The sequence below is a fragment of the Hypoxylon trugodes genome (assembly GCF_022578975.1).
Source record: "Hypoxylon trugodes strain CBS 135444 unplaced genomic scaffold F4822scaffold_2, whole genome shotgun sequence".
Taxonomy (NCBI): domain Eukaryota; kingdom Fungi; phylum Ascomycota; class Sordariomycetes; order Xylariales; family Hypoxylaceae; genus Hypoxylon; species Hypoxylon trugodes.
In genome coordinates, this window is record NW_026250017.1 from 3,559,337 (window position 1) to 3,577,999 (window position 18,663).

The window sequence follows — 18,663 nt, forward strand, 5'->3', positions numbered from 1 at the left end:
CATATGCCTAAGTAATAAAGTGGGAAAAGAAGCTTAAAACGTAAAAAACGAAGTCGAAAAATGGTTGGGATCCCCGCGTCGTTAATTATTTTGATATGTACGTCTCAGGAGAACATTTTAGGGGTTGTCCTTTTGTAACTCGACCGTCTCTACGCCGTCGGCCGAGTTGAACGAACGAACGTTAATAACTGAATTAGCCTACTTCCCCCATAGAAAGAAGGAAATTTTGATATTAAATCTGGGTCGAGATGCTGAGTAACGCCCACCGTAGAAAGCGTGGGGACTCCCAAGTCCCAATGGGTGCGCCGAGAAAACGTCTGCCTTAGAGCGCACCGGCCTCCTTGGCGGCGGCTCAGCAGAGGACCAACAGCTAACAATCCATAGAAATTGGTGTATTGTACGGGGTAAGAAGTTGCGGCTGCATTGTACCAGGAGAACCGCAATTACGGTCTCTGCCGCTGTCACATTCCATAACTAATGCTAATTTTCACGTCCGATTATTCCTTTCCATCTTGTTCTTCATCCCCTTCGTCCACTCTTTTATTCCGGTGATTTTTATATCTACCAGTTTCTTTCTTTCGTAGTACCGCGACGACGACGCTAACACCGACGGGGGCGATAGCGATATCGACCTCCTCAAAGCCGACGCCATGGCACGATTCGAATATCCATATAAGAAGGGCATCAATGTAACCGCTTGGGTTATCCAGTTTATCGTCTGCATCATTTTGCTAGCGGCGGCGTCGTATCTCATATGGTTCGTGGATCAGCACAGGCATGACGAGATAACAAAACACAATCATGGGTTTTTAGCGTAGGCGCTCCCACGACCTTCCGAATAACGGAGGGAACAGAAGGAAAAAGTAAAGAGAAAATAAGCTAACCTTAGACTGGTTGGAATCCTACAGAGCTGCCTCCGGTGTTTCAATTGCAATCACCCTCCTCAACGTCGTTATCAACATTGTCGAGATCATCCTAATCGCCACGAGTCGCATGCCTCCGGGGCTGTATCTGACGGGCGCGTGTCTCAAATCTGCCATTTGGGGCGCTATCTTCCTCCCAAATCTGTTCGCAGAGGCAATAGTCTCCGCGGTATTGATTCTATTCCTATTGTACGTGCCGATGTCTTGGTGTGGGATTATTCGATGGAGTGCAAACCTCGGGAATATACGAAAATTCGATATACTGATACTATTATTAGTGGAACCTCTTTCATGCAACTCATCTATGGTGCCATTCTCGTGCACCGCCAGCGAAAGGGAACATTAATGGTCGGGTTCTACACGCCTCCCGATCACTCGGTAGGCTTGCCTGAGGGCCCCGTGTACGGTGGTGCGGAACCGCAAGACCGTTACTTCCGGCCATCGACGGCCGCCAGCTCTGAATACAAGTCGCCGCTATCATCGCCGTCAGTAGCTTCCCCTCAATTCGGATTCGCCCCCGCAGCTTATGCCCCGCCTGGATCCTACGAGCTTGACGGTCGCGCGCGCCATTTCTAAGGGGATATTTATGATGAATGTTACCATTGGTGGGTGTATCAAAGATACAAGCCGGTGGCAGTGGCAGTGTCGGTGGAAGAGGCGTCTGCTTATTTCGTGCACGCAAACAAGCATTGGATACAATTCAACCACTGCCCAACTATAGCGGTGATACCCACAGATATACGCGGATCCCGCGCGGACCATACAACAATAGCGATATTATTATTATGATAGACACAAAATACGTTAAAGCCGGGTGGCTCACCTAAGCCCTTGCAAACAACCACATCTTCGTTATACGTTGTACGTAAGTCCTTGGATTCTTGTGAGGCCTCCCTTCGATATTGTATTTTCTTCAATTCTTGATAGCAGCAATTGAGCCATATATGTATGTTTTAATTAGGTTGCTACTCTTGGGAGGCTATGGCTCGTGTTATTATGTGATAAGTTGATGCGCGACGAGGTCTTTTTGTGGTGTATTGCAGTGTCGTATTCAGGGGGGAAGGATGGGGAGGTACAGATACGGGTACGTAAATGATTATGTACCCCTCGGGCTTAGCCGGGATCGGAACTCGGCAAGCCATCCAATGGCTAGAGCGATCCGAGCAAGTTTAAGAGAGTTTCCACGTGCTTTAGCTAAGCGGACCGAATGACTGGGTTTTATTGCTGTTGTTTCATGAAAGGATGAGAGATTTGCATTTGAACATGCTTTAGTTCAGTTAGATGTTTTACAGGGCTACCCAAACATATTTATATACGTGCGTTGAGCATTAACGTGTGGGTGCGATTCGAACCTGCTACTATTAAGAAAGTTCCTTACTGTGCCACGGATTGGCGATAATTGATAAACAAGGAAAATCCTCGTTCCACAACATGACTTTTATGAAGGAGGCCTCGGCTATAAATCATCAAACAAATCTCACTCGTACTTCTCATCATATCAGCAATTGCGGCCTGCTGCATAATTCATACCTGCAAAAGTCCTACAGGACATGACATTGATCTAGACTCTGACGGTTAGATATCCAACTATCCCTCCGATAGATGTAGTGACACCCACGTAAATTGACACGTAGATACGACGTATAAAACCTATTAATTAGCAATGATAAGTCATTCCTTTCAGCTGAGCTAGGATTGAAATCTGGGGATAGCAGGTGTGTGAATGTAACAAAGGTGTACCTAACTATTCTCCGTATCTGCGTGTTCCCGGACGTGGGGAATTGATTGGCTGCGGGCCTATCCAATTGAGGTGTTAGGTAAAATGTACGCATGAACGGCGTGACGCAGAAGCTTACGATGAATGGATAAACCAGCAGCCTATCTTTTCATGTTTGTGTACGCATGTAGGGGCGTACATGTAGGTACATTAATCAATGAAAACATCAATGCAAGCATCAGTTGCCGTATGATCATTTACGTATGCATGTACCCAGGTACATGTGTAGTAAAGAAGGAAGTCCCGACTAACACCACTAAGTTTTGTGGCTGGCAATTGATATTATCCAGGGACTTTGGCGCCGCGCTGTTTCCAATCAAGGCAAGGGTCCCCCCATTAAGTTCGGATCCCCTATCACTTACTACCTTCTGGGATGAAGGTCTGGGGTTATCGTCCTTTCCTTGTTATGTTGTTGTACGCCCCTAGTCCACTTGCGCAGTCAGGAACGAGTGGATGAGCATTGGGACGTGGGATCAGGTTTGTCTGCCGTTATATCCGCATAAGAACACCCTTCTTCCCCTCTCCAACAGAAACGCTTTTAAACTTCACCGCTCTTCTCATCAATTGATCCTTCACTATTTGACTCGTGATATTCGCATCGATTTCAGTCCGCCAGTCTCTACCATCTTAGTTTTCGCAAACTAAATCTTCCACTCATCCATCACAATGCCTTCCGCTGAAGAGCCCCAACAGCAAGCTCCTATGGAGATGACTGCCACTGACGGCGTCGTTGCGCAGCAGCCTGTAAGTTCTTTTTTGCCCTTTCCTCCCCCCCTCTACTGTTTGTAGCACACCAAACGAAGCAGTACAACTGACAACGTGGTTTCACGAACAGACTTCAGAACCCCCGATCGTATATGGCACAATGAGAGGTGGTGAAGGTATGCAATCCCCATTCTAACACTTCAACCTCATACTAAACAGTTGTAAAGAGGCCGGATGCGAATTCTGCTGCGGTCTATGTGCATGCGACGAAGCATGCTGCTAAGCAAACCCCTCCTACTACTCGGTCGCTACCCAATCTCCTTTTCGTAAGGAATTTCGGACAGTGCTTTACCACGTTGTAGCACAAGATATCTCGTACCCCGCATGGAACCATCACGAGGGTGAAAAGCTCGTATTTATATATCGCAGCAAGGGAGATATGGCCTCGATTAAAGATAGCTAGGATGTTCGAGGTGGACTTAGATTACGCTGTACCCGTCTGGTCAGCAATCATCGAAAGCGTACATTGCATTGCGTTTTTGTTTTGGTAGTTGAGAGTTTTATTTGTTAATAGAACGAATTCTTCCCCAGCAAAAATATCGTCATAATGGTTGTTAATTGATGGTGATTATGTTTGAAACCCAATAAATTTATGACTAAGGATGCCAACACCCTCAGCGTTTACAGTCCTGGAATTGGTGTTGAATTGCCATATCGGTCCCCTCTCCGCACGTCCAAAGGTGTTGACGACCTAAGAGAAAATGGTACGAAGAAAAGAAGAAAGAGTTCTACCAAAGTTAAGTCAGGTCTTGAATTAAGCATTTGCCGCGCATCTTGGCGATCTCTTGGCGGTGCTGTCAAATGGGTCCCTGATTTCGCCATCCTCTCGTCATGTTTTGGAGGTAGGTCTTTTGCTGATCATCCTGGAGGATTGGGAATTGAACTTGGCCTATTTGTTAGGGTTTATTCGCCAACACCTAGTGCTGCATCGGTTTCCCTTTTTGACTGCTCCATTCTTATCTGAGACATCTACAATATTGTCTCGCTACGTTACTTTGCTTTTCTATACGAGCCTACTGCAAGGAACACGTCGTCAATGGCCATTTCGCCTTCTGCTATCGTAGGATTGTCTCAGTTCGCTTACTACAACAGACATGAAAAGGGTATAAACACTATACGTACTGTGCACATCAATTATCCGACTTGGCTAATGTAGATGCACCGTTGGCGTTAAAATGGTTAACACAGTGCTATGGATCATACGCTATATAATACACTATAAAGAGGCGAAAAATCACGCACCAATCACTGGTTTCCTGGTGTAATGGCTAGCACTGCGGATTCTGATGCTTTCAATCAATCGTGTTGAGTATAATATTCCGCCAATCTGGGTTCGATTCCCAGGGAGACCTAATTTTTTGCATCTTTTTTGCCTTTATTTTGTTTCCTTTTTATTATCGTGCTGGGATCAAACCGATTGAAATAGCTGTTGAGGGAAAGAAAGTCGCCAAAAATGAAGTCAAATCCGAATAAGCAATCAATTGAATTGTGGAGCTGCGAGGGGCGCATGGATTCGTCAGGTTTGTCTTTTCTTCGTTGATTCAATACCTCTTTTTTACGAGGAATTATTTTGTAGATGTGGGTGTTCGTTACAAGTATTTTACAATTGTTTCATTTTAAGATCCCACAAGCTTCATAACTCAATTTTACATTTCTCGTGATAAGTTCGTGAGTGTGATGAGCAAATGTCACCTCTTCTCATTACCACCACCAAATGTCCCGCTAAGTCTATCCCATAGTGTCTCTTCTCCCCTCTCTTTTCGCGCCTTGCGCTCTTCATCCTGCTTCTTCCATAGATCTTGTATGCGCGATGCGACTTCGGCCTTTGCGCGCCATTCTGCTCTGATGGCCTCCTCTTCTGCGGGCCGGTCTTCTTCGTCCACCTTTTTTAAACGTTCCCTTAGCATCTCTTGTTGTTCTTTTGTTAATTCTTCCTGCTGTTGCGCTTTCTGTTGTAGTTGGTTCGCAGCTATGGAGACTCTTGGTATTAAGGGTGGGAATGTTGGGATCGGACGTCCTTCTTCCTTCGCTGCGGCGACCTCAGCCTCTTGGGATAGTAGGCGCTGGTAGAGTGTGTCGGCGTGCAGTTGGATATCTTCCTCGACTTCAGGGGAGCGATCGGCGGTTGATAAATAGCCTAGGGCTTTCAGTAATCTCTGCAGCATAACGAATAAATGTGTTAGCATGGTCCTTGCGAATACCAGTAAAAAAGAGAGCAATGCGATATGAGCACCTACGGTTTGCGTCATGTAGCATTTCTCGAACTTCTTAATTTGTGTTCGGCATAAGGTCATTCGTTCTGTGAAGCTCGGACTCGTCATACACTGTCGCCAATCGACCTGCTCGAGTGCGCAATTCTCCAACGCCGCCTTGCCTATCTGATTTTTGCGCTCCTTGTAGCCCTCTAACACATCCATCAACTTCTCATGCTCGCTCTTGGTCTCGGCTTCCACCTCAGTTAAAGGTCGGTACGTCTTCCATAAATGCGCATATCGTCCGTCTTGGAACTGGCTCTCTCTGGGTACAAGTGGTTTATTCGCCTCTTTATTATCTTCCGCATGTTTATCCGCTGCGACTTTCTTCTGCTCCTTCTCTTCTGCGGCAGTTTGTGCGGCGCTGTATTTTACGGGTGATTCTCGTTCGAGGAATTCGCGGAGCTTGGGGTCGAGTTTTCGCAATGGATCATCGCCCGAGCTTGACGACCAGAGGCTATCCCACCAGCCCATGACGGATCACTATAGCTAGTAGTACGTAATTAACGAGTTGGCTCCGTAGAGCTGGAAAAGATGCTCGAGACAAAAATCCGTGATGCCAAAAAGTTCGTTATCAAGATTGATATGTATCTAAGTAGAATTATTCGAATAGCGCGATAAACGGCCCGCCAAATGATTTAGACCAATCATTTTGGGCCGTTACTTAAGCACAATTAACTGCGTCTTCATTTCTCGATGCTTCAACGACAACTATTTCTCAGACATACCTAGGTACATGTATCTATCTTTTACGCCTATAGGACGAGTTATTATTCGGATTTATATGGTATCGTACTTTGTGTGATAAAATGTTGTGGTGGGAGTTTGGACCCTAGCCGTCCTCCGTCTTGATTAATCACGTTTTCCTAGATACTATGCCTCTAATGTTATGGCTCTTAGGATAACATTGTATACTTGTGGAAGTGCAGCGAGACTCTAGAATGGATAAAACTGCAGATCTATATGGTCTTGTTTTCTAATGACTCTTAATAATGTCATCTATTGGCTTGCGTGGTGGCGCCCATAGAGCAAGCAGAATGGGGAGACAAATATGTAGCCGTCGTATAAAATGACAATTCAGATTAGTAATAAGAGGAAGAGTCTAGACGTGGTGTTATACTACCTACTTCGTAGTTGATTACCTAGGGGATGTCCGCTTCTACACATATTTAGAATACGATTCTTTATAAGCGAGTGTTACGGCCATACCATTAGCTTAATAGTTGCTGGCGGCTTGGAAATCCGTAAGCGTTGTTGGGGTCACAATAGAGGAGAAGCCGTAAAGAAAATCAGAATAGGTTATTTGGTCCGGTGCCAAACGACTTAGGAACCTGACGTACAAATAACCTTGCCGCCTCCTAAGCTGTGTCCGGATTGCCGCAATAAATAACCATGAATGCCACGTCGTATCACAGCCACCATGTCATAGGACACATAATAAGTTTGGTATATCCGTTTTTTTATTTCTCAGAACTGCCTATAATGCATCACTGTGCCCCGGCAGGAATCCTATGAATTGCCCATTCCGAATCTGAGATCTCGAAGAACCATGAAGCAACAACGCCATCGATGCCCAGGAAAGATTCCCCAACTTAGAACTTGCTGAATTTCTTCACCGCCTTGCCAGTTCGGGGAAGTACACGCAGGACGTTGAATCGAATCTATCGCGTCGCACAAATTAGTAACCAAATATTTATGATTATCGTTACATAGCACGTAACAGGGCTCGGGTGGCTTTGGAATTCGAGTAATGGAAGAATGGTGGACATACAGTCTTGCTAAGAGGTCGGCACTGGCCAACCGTGACCTGGTCACCCTCCTCAACACGGAAAGCGGGGGAGACGTGTGCGGCGAGGTTCTTGTGTCGCTTCTCGTATCGGGCGTACTTGGGGATGAACTTGAGGTACTCGCGTCGGATGATGAGGGTTCGGTGCATCTTGGTAGAAACGACGGTGCCGGTAAGGATACGGCCACGGATAGAGACGAGACCGGTGAAGGGGCACTTCTTGTCTGTATTGCCAACACAATTAGCCTCAAATTTTCCCATCACATCTTAAAATTTTGTTGTCCTGGATCGTAGGCTTCGCATTCCGAGAGGTGCCCAACTGCCAACGCCGAAAAATGTTCCGTATCGTTCCCCAACTAATATTCGCGTATTCACGTACCGATGTAGCTTCCTTCAATAGCGGTCTTGGGGGTTCGGAAACCTAGACCGACGTCCTTGTACCATCTGCGGCCACCCTAAAAAGAGAGTAAAATGCATTAGTACGCAGCTTCACCAATAATTTAAGGGAACAAGAAGGATTAGAAGGGCGTCGGCTTACCTTGCCAGGTCTCGCGGACTTGGCCTTGACCTTAGCATTCTGGAAGATATGGGGCTGCTTTTGGAAAGCACGCTCCGACTGAACAGTCAATTCCGTAGCCATGTTTGCGATGTTTTGTCGAGGTCGCAAATGTGGTTGGGGATCGGGGGAGTCGTTGGTCTTGTTGTGGTTGCGATTTTGCGAAAAGATGCCGAAGGTTCAATTGGGAAGTGGAAAAAAATGTCAAAAGTTTAGTTGTGTGGGCTCGCTTGTGGGAGGAAACGGATCCACTCTCCGAGGTTCAGCCCGATCAAATTGAAATTGTGGCTTCCGACGCTTGTAATCCACCTTTAGGAGGGCTAGAACAATGTGGCTAGTACAGCTACACTATACTGTGCACGGGCCACTATGAGCACCAGGGAATTCTAGAGGTACGTACCTGCCAGCGTAGCACGGTGGGCCTGTTAACCCCCACCTCGCATTTCAATTGTTTACAAACAAGGATCTCGCCGACGCGATCGCCAAATTCACTTAACTTAGACATGTGCAATTCGATTTTTGCTTCGGCGTCACGTACCACTTCCGCCAACCTACAGAGCTTATAGTAGGTTTTAGCTATACTCTAAGCACTTGTGAAGTATTTGGTATTAGGATATAGCCAATATTCACCTTGGAACGCCCTTTAAACCGCTATGCGACAACATCACTAAAGCTGCAAGTCAATATAATAATCACGTCCTAGAGTATGGGACGTCATTCACTTCACGGCATATAAGAAAATCCTAGCTTTTGTTCCGTTGTTTTTACCGCCAAAATGTCTTCTCGTCCAGATACAACCATGCCGGCCACGCGCCGACCTAGAAAGTCGACCGGGCACTCGCCGGTGCGCAAAAGAATGGAGAAAGAAAATATCACTGTCGACGTGGCTAGCTCTTTGGCCGATAATAGAAGCCGAAAGAAGTCGCGAAGCAAGAGTATGGGCCCTGGTGGATTGGACACCCTAAAACCAGGATCGGGTAACCGACGTGTGGTATGCGATATAATTCTCATGATTGTTACTAAATTGCGTTGCTAACTTACGTCTTTTTAGTCCTTAGCAGCTCCCGCCCGACCAGCGCCCCGGTCAATTCTCAAGCCGACGATGCCATTGCCCGAGATACCTTCATATAAATCCAAACAACCTAGTCGCACCTCACCACCCTCTCTAACCGTCCAAGGAGCCGATAAGTTGCCCAATCCTTTCCAGAACGAAGACTCCACATCTTCGGGAACCAAGATCGCATTGCGCACCGAGGAGCAACAGCAGGCTGCTGCGCGCGAACGAGAAGAACGAGAGAGAGCCCAGCTAGAAAAAGAGAATAATGATCGCAGAGAAGCTAGACGAAAATCTCTTGCAAATCGAAGAGTCTCTTTCGCAGCTGAAGCTACCCTCCACACATTCCACGAAGTCGAGTATATGCAAGATTCTACAACATCAACAGACTCTACTAGGCGAGCATCATCACTTGCTGCGCGATCGCCTGCTTCCGCTTTGCCTGGCGTAGAAACTTCAGACCCGACACCTAATTCCTCAGAGCGACCGGATGAAATAATTCCCAGTTCTCCAGATCCTCAGCGGGACCCAAATCGAGCGAGGCGTAGAAGCTCCAGCGCACCTCCAATGGACTTTAACAGCCGACATGACGATACTTTGGCCTCTAGTATCTATAGTTCAGACTCTGAGACAGCGGATGGTGTGGTGGAGGCACACGAAGAAATGGGTTCGGATTCCGGTAGTGATTCAGATGCTGATGGCGTATCAATGGATCTTGATGTCGATGAAGTCACTGGTGTCTCGGCTATGTCTGCTGTTTCCGCCCGATCAATGTCCCCTACAGACTCAACGGATACTCTAGACACAGTTCTTCGACTTGCTTCTCGACGCGCTGAAACACACAGTCTCGATGAAGAAGAGGAAATTATTCCTTCATTTGGGTGGGCAAAAAAGCCTGCACCTAAACAAACCAGCCCCTCTCAGGACCAGGAGAACATACGACCTCCACCAAAAATCAGTCCTGCTCATTATGACGATGGCGAACAGGAAGAAACCGAAGGCATGGATATGGACATGGACATGACAAATGCTGTTGGTGGTATTCTCAAATCGCGCGGCGATTCCCCAGACGATGTTCAAGAAGAGGAAGAAATGTCTATGGATGTCACTCGAGCACTAGGTGGTATTCTTCCCCAGCGCAACAAGACACAAACCATTCACCAAGCTAGCTTGGACGAAAATGGAGAAAACTCACCGAACGAAGACGCACCTATGGACTTCACCACGGTAGTCGGAGGTATCCGAAAGAACCCACAGCTCGAGAACACCAATCTCCTTGATCTTGATGAGAATGAGGAGAATGAAGATATGTCTATGGAATTTACTACTGCCGTCGGTGGCGTTCTGCCTGGAACCAAGTCCAACCCTGCGCTGAAGAGGGTACCTCTGGGTCGACGACGTACGATTATGAGCGGTGACGATGAATCGACAATGGATATGACAGTTGGGCTGGGTCGTATTATTCCTGCGAATGACGGTAATGAAAACAATGATAATGACGAGGATGTGACGATGGGAATGGATATGACTACGGCAATGGGTGGAATCATCAAAGGACCACCTTCTGTTAAAGACCGAACTGAAGCAAGGTTAATCATGGAGCAGGAGGCCAACGAAAATGACAATGTGCCGGCATTAAACTCATCTGCAAAACGACGTCTCTCCGCGGCTGTTTCTGGTATCAACACTTCAGAAACAGGTAGCCCTGGTATATCTGCGTTCCAGGGCCAAGGACTCCGTCGCAGTGGCATTTGGCAAAAATCCGCTAGCCCCAAGAGTAGTTCACCTGTTCGGGATGTATCTCCACCTAAGCCATCTAGCCCCGTGAGGCGTATTTCTCCCCCGAGACAAGGCCCCAGAACTCCATTGAAAGGTTTACCTTCGAGGGGGCCGAAATCGCCTTCAGCCTCGGCAGTTCAGCGTGGCTCTGATTTATCGGCTTCTAAAAATATTCAGGCAACGTCAATTTTCCAACAAGATCCTTCAACCGGCTTGTCGACTCCTCGAGTTGTACTCACTCCACAGAAGAGGCGGCTTTCAGGTTTAGGTGCCGATAGGCCAGGCCTAGGGTCTCCTAAGGTGGCTGAGATCTTCGACCGGCGTGAATCCATCGGTGATGCGGCAAATAGCTTCGTCCCACGCGAAGCCACCCGCGGTGTTACCTTTGCAGACCCCCGAATCATGGAGGACGAGATAGATCAGGAACGACAACAGGAAGCAGATAGGGAGAATCGCCGCAAGATACTCGAGAGAGAAGCCGATGGTGGAGATGAGAACACCACAGCAAGTTTGAAGGATATGATCTCTAGCATGACGCCCAAGAAGAACCTCCTCAAGGGGCGTAAGAGTTTGCATGTGGGCAGCGCTAAAGGTCTCCTCGGAAAACGTCCTGCTGAACTCGATGACGAGGAGGAAGAAGAAAGAGACGGAATTAAAAGGCTCAAGAACCATCAGAGCAGTCCCGTCAAGAATGTACGATTGCATGCCCCTCCTTCGAAGGCAGAAACAACGGGGCGAATGACTCGCTCTGCTAGTAGAGGTCTGGAAGATGGCAACGAAAACAGAACCAACTCGACACCGGTCTTTTCGCCGCAGAAGGCACCTACAGCGATGCCATCCCCTCGGGGTAAAGAACGATTTAAACATGTCGACTCCAATCCTCCTACCAACACGTTCGACTTTACCGAATCGCATAACATGGCTGACTCCCAAGCGCGAGAGGATGATGATGATGATGCGCAGATCCATCTCCAAGATTTCTTGAACATGATCAATGTCCGCTTTATGGAATTAACAACTACAAAGCGGCGGCATACCCAGGCTCCCACCAGCGTCAGAGACGACACTACTTTGGGCAAGGATGATTTATCTCTAGAACGATGCGTTGTCGCAGGTGCTTGCACTGTACCTATGCTAGAACTCTATCAACACGTAAGTATAACTACAACCCATGGATTACCACATATGCTAACTATTTCTAGTCCTGTCGAGAATTGAAGAAATACATTTCGGAAGGTAGAAGAATTGTCCGGGAAATCGAAACCGAGACTCTAGAAGACAATCCGCCTCTCTTCAAGGAGTACATGTCAGCAACACCAGAATACAAGCTCTTTTTAGATAACCAATTCAAGAACGTCAAGACGCACGCGCGACTACTAAGCAAGGCTATGTGGTATGAATGGCGCATGAAGCTTCAGGATGGTCTCAAGGAAGGTCTAGTCAAAATTGCTGAAGGCATGACTGCTGATGAGCGATCACTGCGCAAGATGCAAGAGCTGCTCGATTCTGCTCTGCCCAAGTTAATGACAAAGTTTGAGTCGTTAACGACAGAGCACGACAATCTCAAGTCTGCTGCGCAAGAGTTGGCAGATTGCGACCCTGAAGATCTCCAAGCCGCCCGGTCTGAACTCACGGATCTTGACTCTGATATCCAAGAGAAGATGCAGAAGATCGAGCAATTACGACAGCAACTTAGCGAGACCGAATCTAACATTGGCGAGTTATCGCAGAAAAAGAAGGAGTACACTACCGATATTGAAGCGGCTGAGAAGGTTCGCGAAGAGTGTAGGGGATGGACTGCCAGTGAAGTCAACACTCTAAAAGGTCGGTATTATTTTTTCTTTTCATAATTACTCAATCCATCTACTATTACACATGTCAGAAAACTAATATTGAAGTAGCGAGAGTTGATGCGCTAGAGAGGGAACATGGCTGGGCTATTACTGGCACAGTTGGAACTTCTCTGTCAATGACATACAAAAAGGAGATTGAGCTGGTTTTTGATGCAGCTGCATTCAAAGGTCTCAAACCAACAAATTCGAGAATTGATTTGTGGTACATTGCAGCCAATCGGGAGTTGGATCCAAAGCCGTCCACGCCAGAAAAGGAATTTTTTATTCAATGCATCAGAGACCATGTTCGCAGTTTGGTCCAAGCACAAACCAAGCTGAAAGATCTTTTGCATATGGTCAGTGCGGCATGGGAAAAAGCCAATCGAACTGCATTAAATGTTCGGATGATTGATACGACATATCGCAACAATACCACCAAGACTTCGGATTCATCCATTACAATCCGCACAATTGTCCTACTAAAACCATTGAAGACGAGAGTTGATATCGAAATCGCGTTACACGGCCAGAGCACACCAACCGGTGTTGAGGTCACCATTGCACCCCAGGCACGAATTGTCTATGGAGAGCAATTCAAAGAGGATAAGATTACTGAATACCTTACAAGCCGAATCGGCACTCGTGTTGTCACAAAAGAGGAGCAGAATGTGTTTTGGGTTGACGCTCTCGTCGAACTCGAGGAAAGATTAATTGCAAGAGGGCAGAAATAAGGGACAGGAATATGGTTATTACTCCTTCAATTCTTGCCTAGTTTATGACTTATGAGGTATTCCGGACGTATCATTGATGAGCCGAGGCGTTTGCGGTGTACTGTTAGGCCTAGATACCAATCAATATTTGCGTTGTTTTTTTATTACTTGTTAACGGCTTCGTTTCTCAACGTTCTACCGGTCTTAAAATTAACGGCATTCTCGTTTACCGTTTATTTTACTCAATACCTTATTATAACCTCACCTATCTACTCTAAGGGGAAACAGTACAAGAAATATCGATGCGTAGCTAGATATTGTTTTATTCAGATCAATTGGTTGCGTTGTCGGACTATTACAAACCAATTGATCGATCCCATATACTCCTATGAGAAGCATCAATCGTAATTCAAATCTAAAATCTAGAGTATCCTTACAATTCTTCGAAATCACAGGGTCGAGCCTTATTTTTTGTACCAGAGTGATCATACCGAATCAATCTTCCAATTGCCTAAGAGAATATAATCGAACGTAGCTAGGTTGAAAAACTGCATGATTCGAATCACATTAATAAATAAACCCCCAATTCAATATATTGTACCTCAAATTGGAATAAGTTGGAAGTCAAATACATATAAAACCACCTAATTGAGAGCAACACTAGAGCCAAAGCAGCAATGATATCACGAGCCGCTCCCTAAGTAAAAATAGGCACGAAGGCACATTAGGAGAGCTCAATTGGAACATCCCACAACGAATTGACTAGAGTTATACCTATATGGAAGTGTTTTGTTGGTTTAGATGAAGCACTTCAGAAAATAGGGGCGGAGCAAGGCGGGTTATTGTCTGTATTTGGGTGTTCATATTGATAATTAGGTACCTAAGTATTCTATGTTTTATCTTCAATGTGGATATTTCTGGAGGTTCAATGTTTATCGAGGTATCCATCTATTACTTATCCGTTATCATATACGTGTTTATGGGAAAGAAGGCGCACTTTATATCAAAACATATATAGATACTTGTGTGTACTAGTATTATATATATATCCACTATTACAATTGTTATGTACCTCGGAAGTAGGTCGAAATTCTTATTGTTTCTTATTCTATCAGTTGCTAGGCAATAATCGAGTAAATCTGTAGTGTAGTGGGTTGTACCTTCCTCAATTGCTGGCCAACAGTTAGTTTAGTTGGTATCCTAGGTGGTTGCCATGAAACCTCCGTAACTACCATATCCTAAGCAACACTCGAATAATCGACCGGAGCAACCAAACCAAACTCTAAATTTCATTTACTATTTAAGACTGGATTTCCTCCTGATCCTCTCTCCCTCTTCCTTTCTTCCCACACACACATACCAGATCTCTCTGTCCGCACTGCAATTGCAACTGTCTTCAGAACTTCTGCTATTACACACTCAAACACATTCACGATGACTTCTTTCAAGATGATCACGCGCGCTCTCCCTACTCTCTCCGTCTTCCTCTTCTTCTTCTTCACGACCTACTCCTTCCTCTCCTTGACGCCAGCCAATGATCCCCTTGACTGGCGTCTTGTTCTCGCCTCTATCCTGCCAGTACTGCTCGTCGACATGTATCTCCTCAAGGTACATCTAGTACTTGGCACTGCTTTCTTTGGTATCATCTCTCTGGTCATCGGTACCATTTCTTCCGTTGTTCTTGAGCACAACGTCTCGGTCTGGTCGGTAAGTAAACACTGCAATTTTTCCCCTCCTCCCTCACCCAAAGCACACCCAATACGCCTTTGGATCCTATTTGAAAATTGATCTACAGACTAACTCTTACTTCTACAGGTGCTCTACTGGCTCGTGATCCAAACCTTCCTAGCGGGGTTTACTCCTCTTGGTTGGTACGGATTCTGGGCTACAGCCTGCTTCGTAGGCACCTGGAACCAAGGCCCGTTGTCTCTTCTCTGGACTGTGCCCCAGCTAGCCCTCGCTGCCTGGATCAAGTGGTAAGTTGCAATTCTTCATATTTATCAATTTTACTACTATTATCATCATTATTATCGCCTGTTTACACTTCACAACTTCCAACCCACATACCCCTGTGCCCCCACCAACCCCCACCTACACCTCCCTATCTACCACCAACCCTTACCCACTTCATCTCCCCTTACCCATCTCTCCATATCTACCCTTACCCATGCTTGTCCTTACCTACTTCTACCCTACATGGGCGTATCTATATATCTATTCAACCCTTTTGCTCTTCTACTCCGATATTCTTATGCTCCCTATACCCCTATCCCCTATCATCATGCACTATCATATGTTTCCTTCCTATACTCCTGTATTCATTTCACAGCCTCGCTTCCATTCTGATGGAAGGCAACGTCACTATGCCACAATCCCACCTCCCGATAGTTACTACTTTCGTACTTGAAACCCACATAATATAAAAGGACAGAAACTAACTGGATGCTCTAGGATGGTCGCCCTTGAACCAGCGGATTACCAGCCTAGGCGACATGGCTATTGCCGTGTCCCTGGCTGGAGATCTTGTTTGGTTTCAGAGCTCCAGAAGCTTGATTGGGGCCTAAGCGTCAACGACGCCATTGGCCTTCTTCACCTTGCTCGCCGTTGGTTCGCCGGTGTTGTAGCGGTAGTCCGGTTCGTGACCTGGCTCATCCCACAAGCCAAAGCGTATGAGTCGAGGGCCGTGGTTGAATCCGATCGTAGGATGATACCTTCTAGCCCTGAGACCTGCCCTGAGCCAGTTCAACCCGAGGATGACAAGCCCATGCCTCCGCGGCCTGTCTATCCGTCGGGTGTTCGAGTTCCGGTCTTCCCGTTCGCAAAAGAGCGAGTCAAAATGCTTCTCAGCAAGCCTAAGCCTTGCGTGAATAGGTATTTTGAGTTCCCTCGCTTGCTCCCTGCCCAGCGTCCCAAGCGCCCCGTAAGGGGTGTTTCAAGTCTTCAGCTGGTCAACTCCGAACCTGTGCCAACCTGGCCTAACGGTGCCCCAATGTTCTTCGGTCCAATGGTTGGACCTGCTCCTGTGCTTTGTCCCGAGTCTACGCTGGGTCTCGAGCTTTTCTCCGCTCCCCAGCCGGTGACATATCAGCAAGCACCGGAGCACACCTTCGTACCGGCGTCTGTCATTGTCAATCAGCCACAGCCAGCCCTTTGCTTCCCTGAGCCAGCCAAAGCCATTGACAGGGAAGTAGAGATGACCGACGCCGAAGGTCCAGCCGTTGCCTTCTCAGCACCCGAAGAACAACAAGAGGTGCCCAAGCAAGGTGCGGAGTCGGTGGCTCCCGAAATGGAGTTTGAGTACTTCCAGTCGAAGTACTTGGACGAGGAGCAAACTGCCACGGTCCCGCAGCAAATGGACATCAACTCGGACGTGAAGACGGATGAGATCCAGCAGCTTAGAACTGCTGGCTCAGATGTTGACACGGACGAGAACCATTCGGGCGTGGAAATGAAGCCGGCGCCAAATGCGGCTTCTCAACTACCTCGCCAAGTTCCTCACTGGGACTCGGACTCCGAATTGAGCTCGCCGCCCCCGGATGATGAGCCTATGCCTCACCCACGAAGCCAGCCCAAGCAGGCATCACACATCGTGGGAGGACTGACTTTCCCGCTACCGGCACCAAACCAGATGAGTCCGATACTTCAATTGTCCGAACAGCCCAACCAGCCAAGCCAGCCGCGCAAGTTGATCAAGCCCCGTTCGCCAAGAAAGTCTGGTTCCGGTAAGCCTGGTCCAAGTCTGCCGAGTCAGAAGGCCATCAAGCCGGAGACCCCAAAGTCAAGCCAGCCTTCACTCGAGAAGGGAAAGGAGGTAGCTAGTTCTGAAAGCTCCTCCAGCCGCCCCGACCAAACCGTTTCTTCGCCCATAGAACAGTCAAGCGCTCCTGACTATGACGACTACGAAGATCGGCTTGAGGCAAGGATTGAGGACTTGATGAATCAAGGAATCAATGATGAGACGGCTAGGATGATGGCGGAGATTGAACTCTGTTGAATGATCTAGACTATTGTCTGATCTTCTCGGAACTTCTGGATCCACTCATCACCATCTCTCTCTACTGGCGGTTTCCCTCTGGTTTTGACGGTAAGGGGGGTTTAGCTCCCGGCTCAATTTATTTCGGAGCGCTGTGGCACAGTCCTCTGCTCTCTTCTTCTTCTCCCTTCCGTTCCCTCATAGCATACTAACAATATAGCACTGGGCCGGCCCTGAGAGCTCCTAGTGGGCGAGGGAGCCGGTCGCCATTCGTCGCTGATCTGGACCCCTGAATCCTTCCGGAAGATGGGCATAAAATGCACGTTTGGCCGTCCACCGTCTACTATCCGAGGACCCCGAAGAACCACGGTGAAGGGTGAGGATGATGCTTGAGGACCCCGGCAACCTTCGGGTCAAGGGCGAGAGCGGGCGGTGTTAGAATGAAATCTTTTGGGCTTGCCCTCGCGATTGATGACTTCTATACGGCGCATGGCAGATTCTGAGTATTCTTCGGTTTCGAGGACCTTTTCATATAGCCACAGTGCTTATATTGGTTATGTTGCTACTATTCTATCCTCTCGACAATGTCTCGTTACAGCCCTGATCCTCGGCTGTCCTTTCGAGCACCCTTATCGGCAACGCTCATATGGACCTTTTTCTCGCCATCCTTTGAGCAACTCGACAACGCCTCGACTCGGTCTTGTTCTCTCGCCAGCCTTCGAGTTTCTGTTGGAGTTTCATTCGAATGTTGAGAAAATCCAAAAAAAGTTGAAAATCATAAAACCTCCAAAAAAATCTGCTTTCTTTTGGGTCGGTCTCGCAATGGGTTTTTTCAGGAGTTACACGATTGCTTTTTCTGGGTTTTGCTTTGGGTTTGTTTTTGTCAACGAGGCCCGGTTGCGAATGGTGGCTACCGCTAGCAATTATTTCAAGTAGGTCGTATTCACTTCGTATTATCTTTTTCCCTGGCTAATATGAAGTCGAGGAGATACCGCAAGACCGAGAAGGTATCGCAAGGATCGAGGAAATGCCATAAGATCGAGGCAGCCAAGAAGATATCAAAGAACCGAGGACCCTGAAAGATTAACCCCAACTCCCCTTTCCCCATACGTGAATATGCTAACGAATTTATAGAAACCGAATCATGATTACTTACTGCTTTTGTGGCATCAGACAGTCCATATTCATCCAAGATGTATGAGATTGAGCCAATACAGAAGCACAGAATAAACTACAACATGGGTGCAGGTACTGGC

The 18,663-nt window shown here is 47.1% G+C and overlaps 7 protein-coding genes and 1 non-coding gene across 8 annotated transcripts; 6 read left to right on the forward strand and 2 right to left on the reverse strand.

Moving 5' to 3' along the window:
• Window positions 1–874: 874 nt before the first annotated feature.
• F4822DRAFT_141893 (uncharacterized protein) lies at window positions 875–1,662 on the forward strand. Its single transcript, XM_051452866.1, has 2 exons — window positions 875–1,112; window positions 1,202–1,662. The coding sequence occupies exons 1-2, from the start codon at window positions 994–996 to the stop codon at window positions 1,497–1,499; spliced, it is 417 nt and encodes a 138-aa protein (XP_051318590.1). The 5' UTR covers window positions 875–993; the 3' UTR covers window positions 1,500–1,662.
• Window positions 1,663–2,778: 1,116 nt separating this feature from the next.
• Window positions 2,779–3,558, forward strand: F4822DRAFT_392321 (uncharacterized protein). The gene is made up of 3 exons (XM_051457190.1): window positions 2,779–3,177; window positions 3,309–3,444; window positions 3,536–3,558. The coding sequence occupies exon 1, from the start codon at window positions 2,785–2,787 to the stop codon at window positions 3,124–3,126; it is 342 nt and encodes a 113-aa protein (XP_051318591.1). The 5' UTR covers window positions 2,779–2,784; the 3' UTR covers window positions 3,127–3,177; window positions 3,309–3,444; window positions 3,536–3,558.
• F4822DRAFT_426023 (uncharacterized protein) lies at window positions 3,367–3,688 on the forward strand (the record flags this gene model as incomplete). The annotated part of the gene is made up of 3 exons (XM_051460464.1): window positions 3,367–3,444; window positions 3,536–3,581; window positions 3,633–3,688. 3 exons carry the CDS (start codon window positions 3,367–3,369, stop codon window positions 3,686–3,688), a joined length of 180 nt encoding a protein of 59 aa, XP_051318592.1.
• Window positions 3,689–4,715: 1,027 nt separating this feature from the next.
• Window positions 4,716–4,817, forward strand: F4822DRAFT_t34. Its single transcript has one exon. It is a non-coding gene; the product is annotated as a tRNA-Gln (tRNA).
• Window positions 4,818–5,063: 246 nt separating this feature from the next.
• F4822DRAFT_142127 (uncharacterized protein) lies at window positions 5,064–6,277 on the reverse strand. The gene is made up of 2 exons (XM_051452867.1): window positions 5,703–6,277; window positions 5,064–5,621 (listed from the first exon to the last, which is right to left on the reverse strand). The coding sequence occupies exons 1-2, from the start codon at window positions 6,189–6,191 to the stop codon at window positions 5,154–5,156; spliced, it is 957 nt and encodes a 318-aa protein (XP_051318593.1). The 5' UTR covers window positions 6,192–6,277; the 3' UTR covers window positions 5,064–5,153.
• Window positions 6,278–6,940: 663 nt separating this feature from the next.
• Window positions 6,941–8,346, reverse strand: F4822DRAFT_142133 (ribosomal protein S17-domain-containing protein). Its single transcript, XM_051452868.1, has 4 exons — window positions 8,042–8,346; window positions 7,883–7,958; window positions 7,489–7,727; window positions 6,941–7,378 (listed from the first exon to the last, which is right to left on the reverse strand). The coding sequence occupies exons 1-4, from the start codon at window positions 8,141–8,143 to the stop codon at window positions 7,310–7,312; spliced, it is 486 nt and encodes a 161-aa protein (XP_051318594.1). The 5' UTR covers window positions 8,144–8,346; the 3' UTR covers window positions 6,941–7,309.
• Window positions 8,347–8,730: 384 nt separating this feature from the next.
• Window positions 8,731–13,599, forward strand: F4822DRAFT_142154 (Spc7-domain-containing protein). Its single transcript, XM_051452869.1, has 4 exons — window positions 8,731–9,050; window positions 9,111–12,044; window positions 12,095–12,716; window positions 12,794–13,599. Exons 1-4 carry the CDS (start codon window positions 8,835–8,837, stop codon window positions 13,453–13,455), a joined length of 4,434 nt encoding a protein of 1,477 aa, XP_051318595.1. The 5' UTR covers window positions 8,731–8,834; the 3' UTR covers window positions 13,456–13,599.
• A 1,269-nt stretch (window positions 13,600–14,868) lies between these two features.
• On the forward strand, window positions 14,869–17,428 carry F4822DRAFT_426026 (uncharacterized protein; the record flags this gene model as incomplete). The annotated part of the gene is made up of 3 exons (XM_051460465.1): window positions 14,869–15,141; window positions 15,250–15,410; window positions 15,886–17,428. The coding sequence occupies 3 exons, from the start codon at window positions 14,869–14,871 to the stop codon at window positions 17,426–17,428; spliced, it is 1,977 nt and encodes a 658-aa protein (XP_051318596.1).
• Between the last annotated feature and the right edge of the window lie 1,235 nt (window positions 17,429–18,663).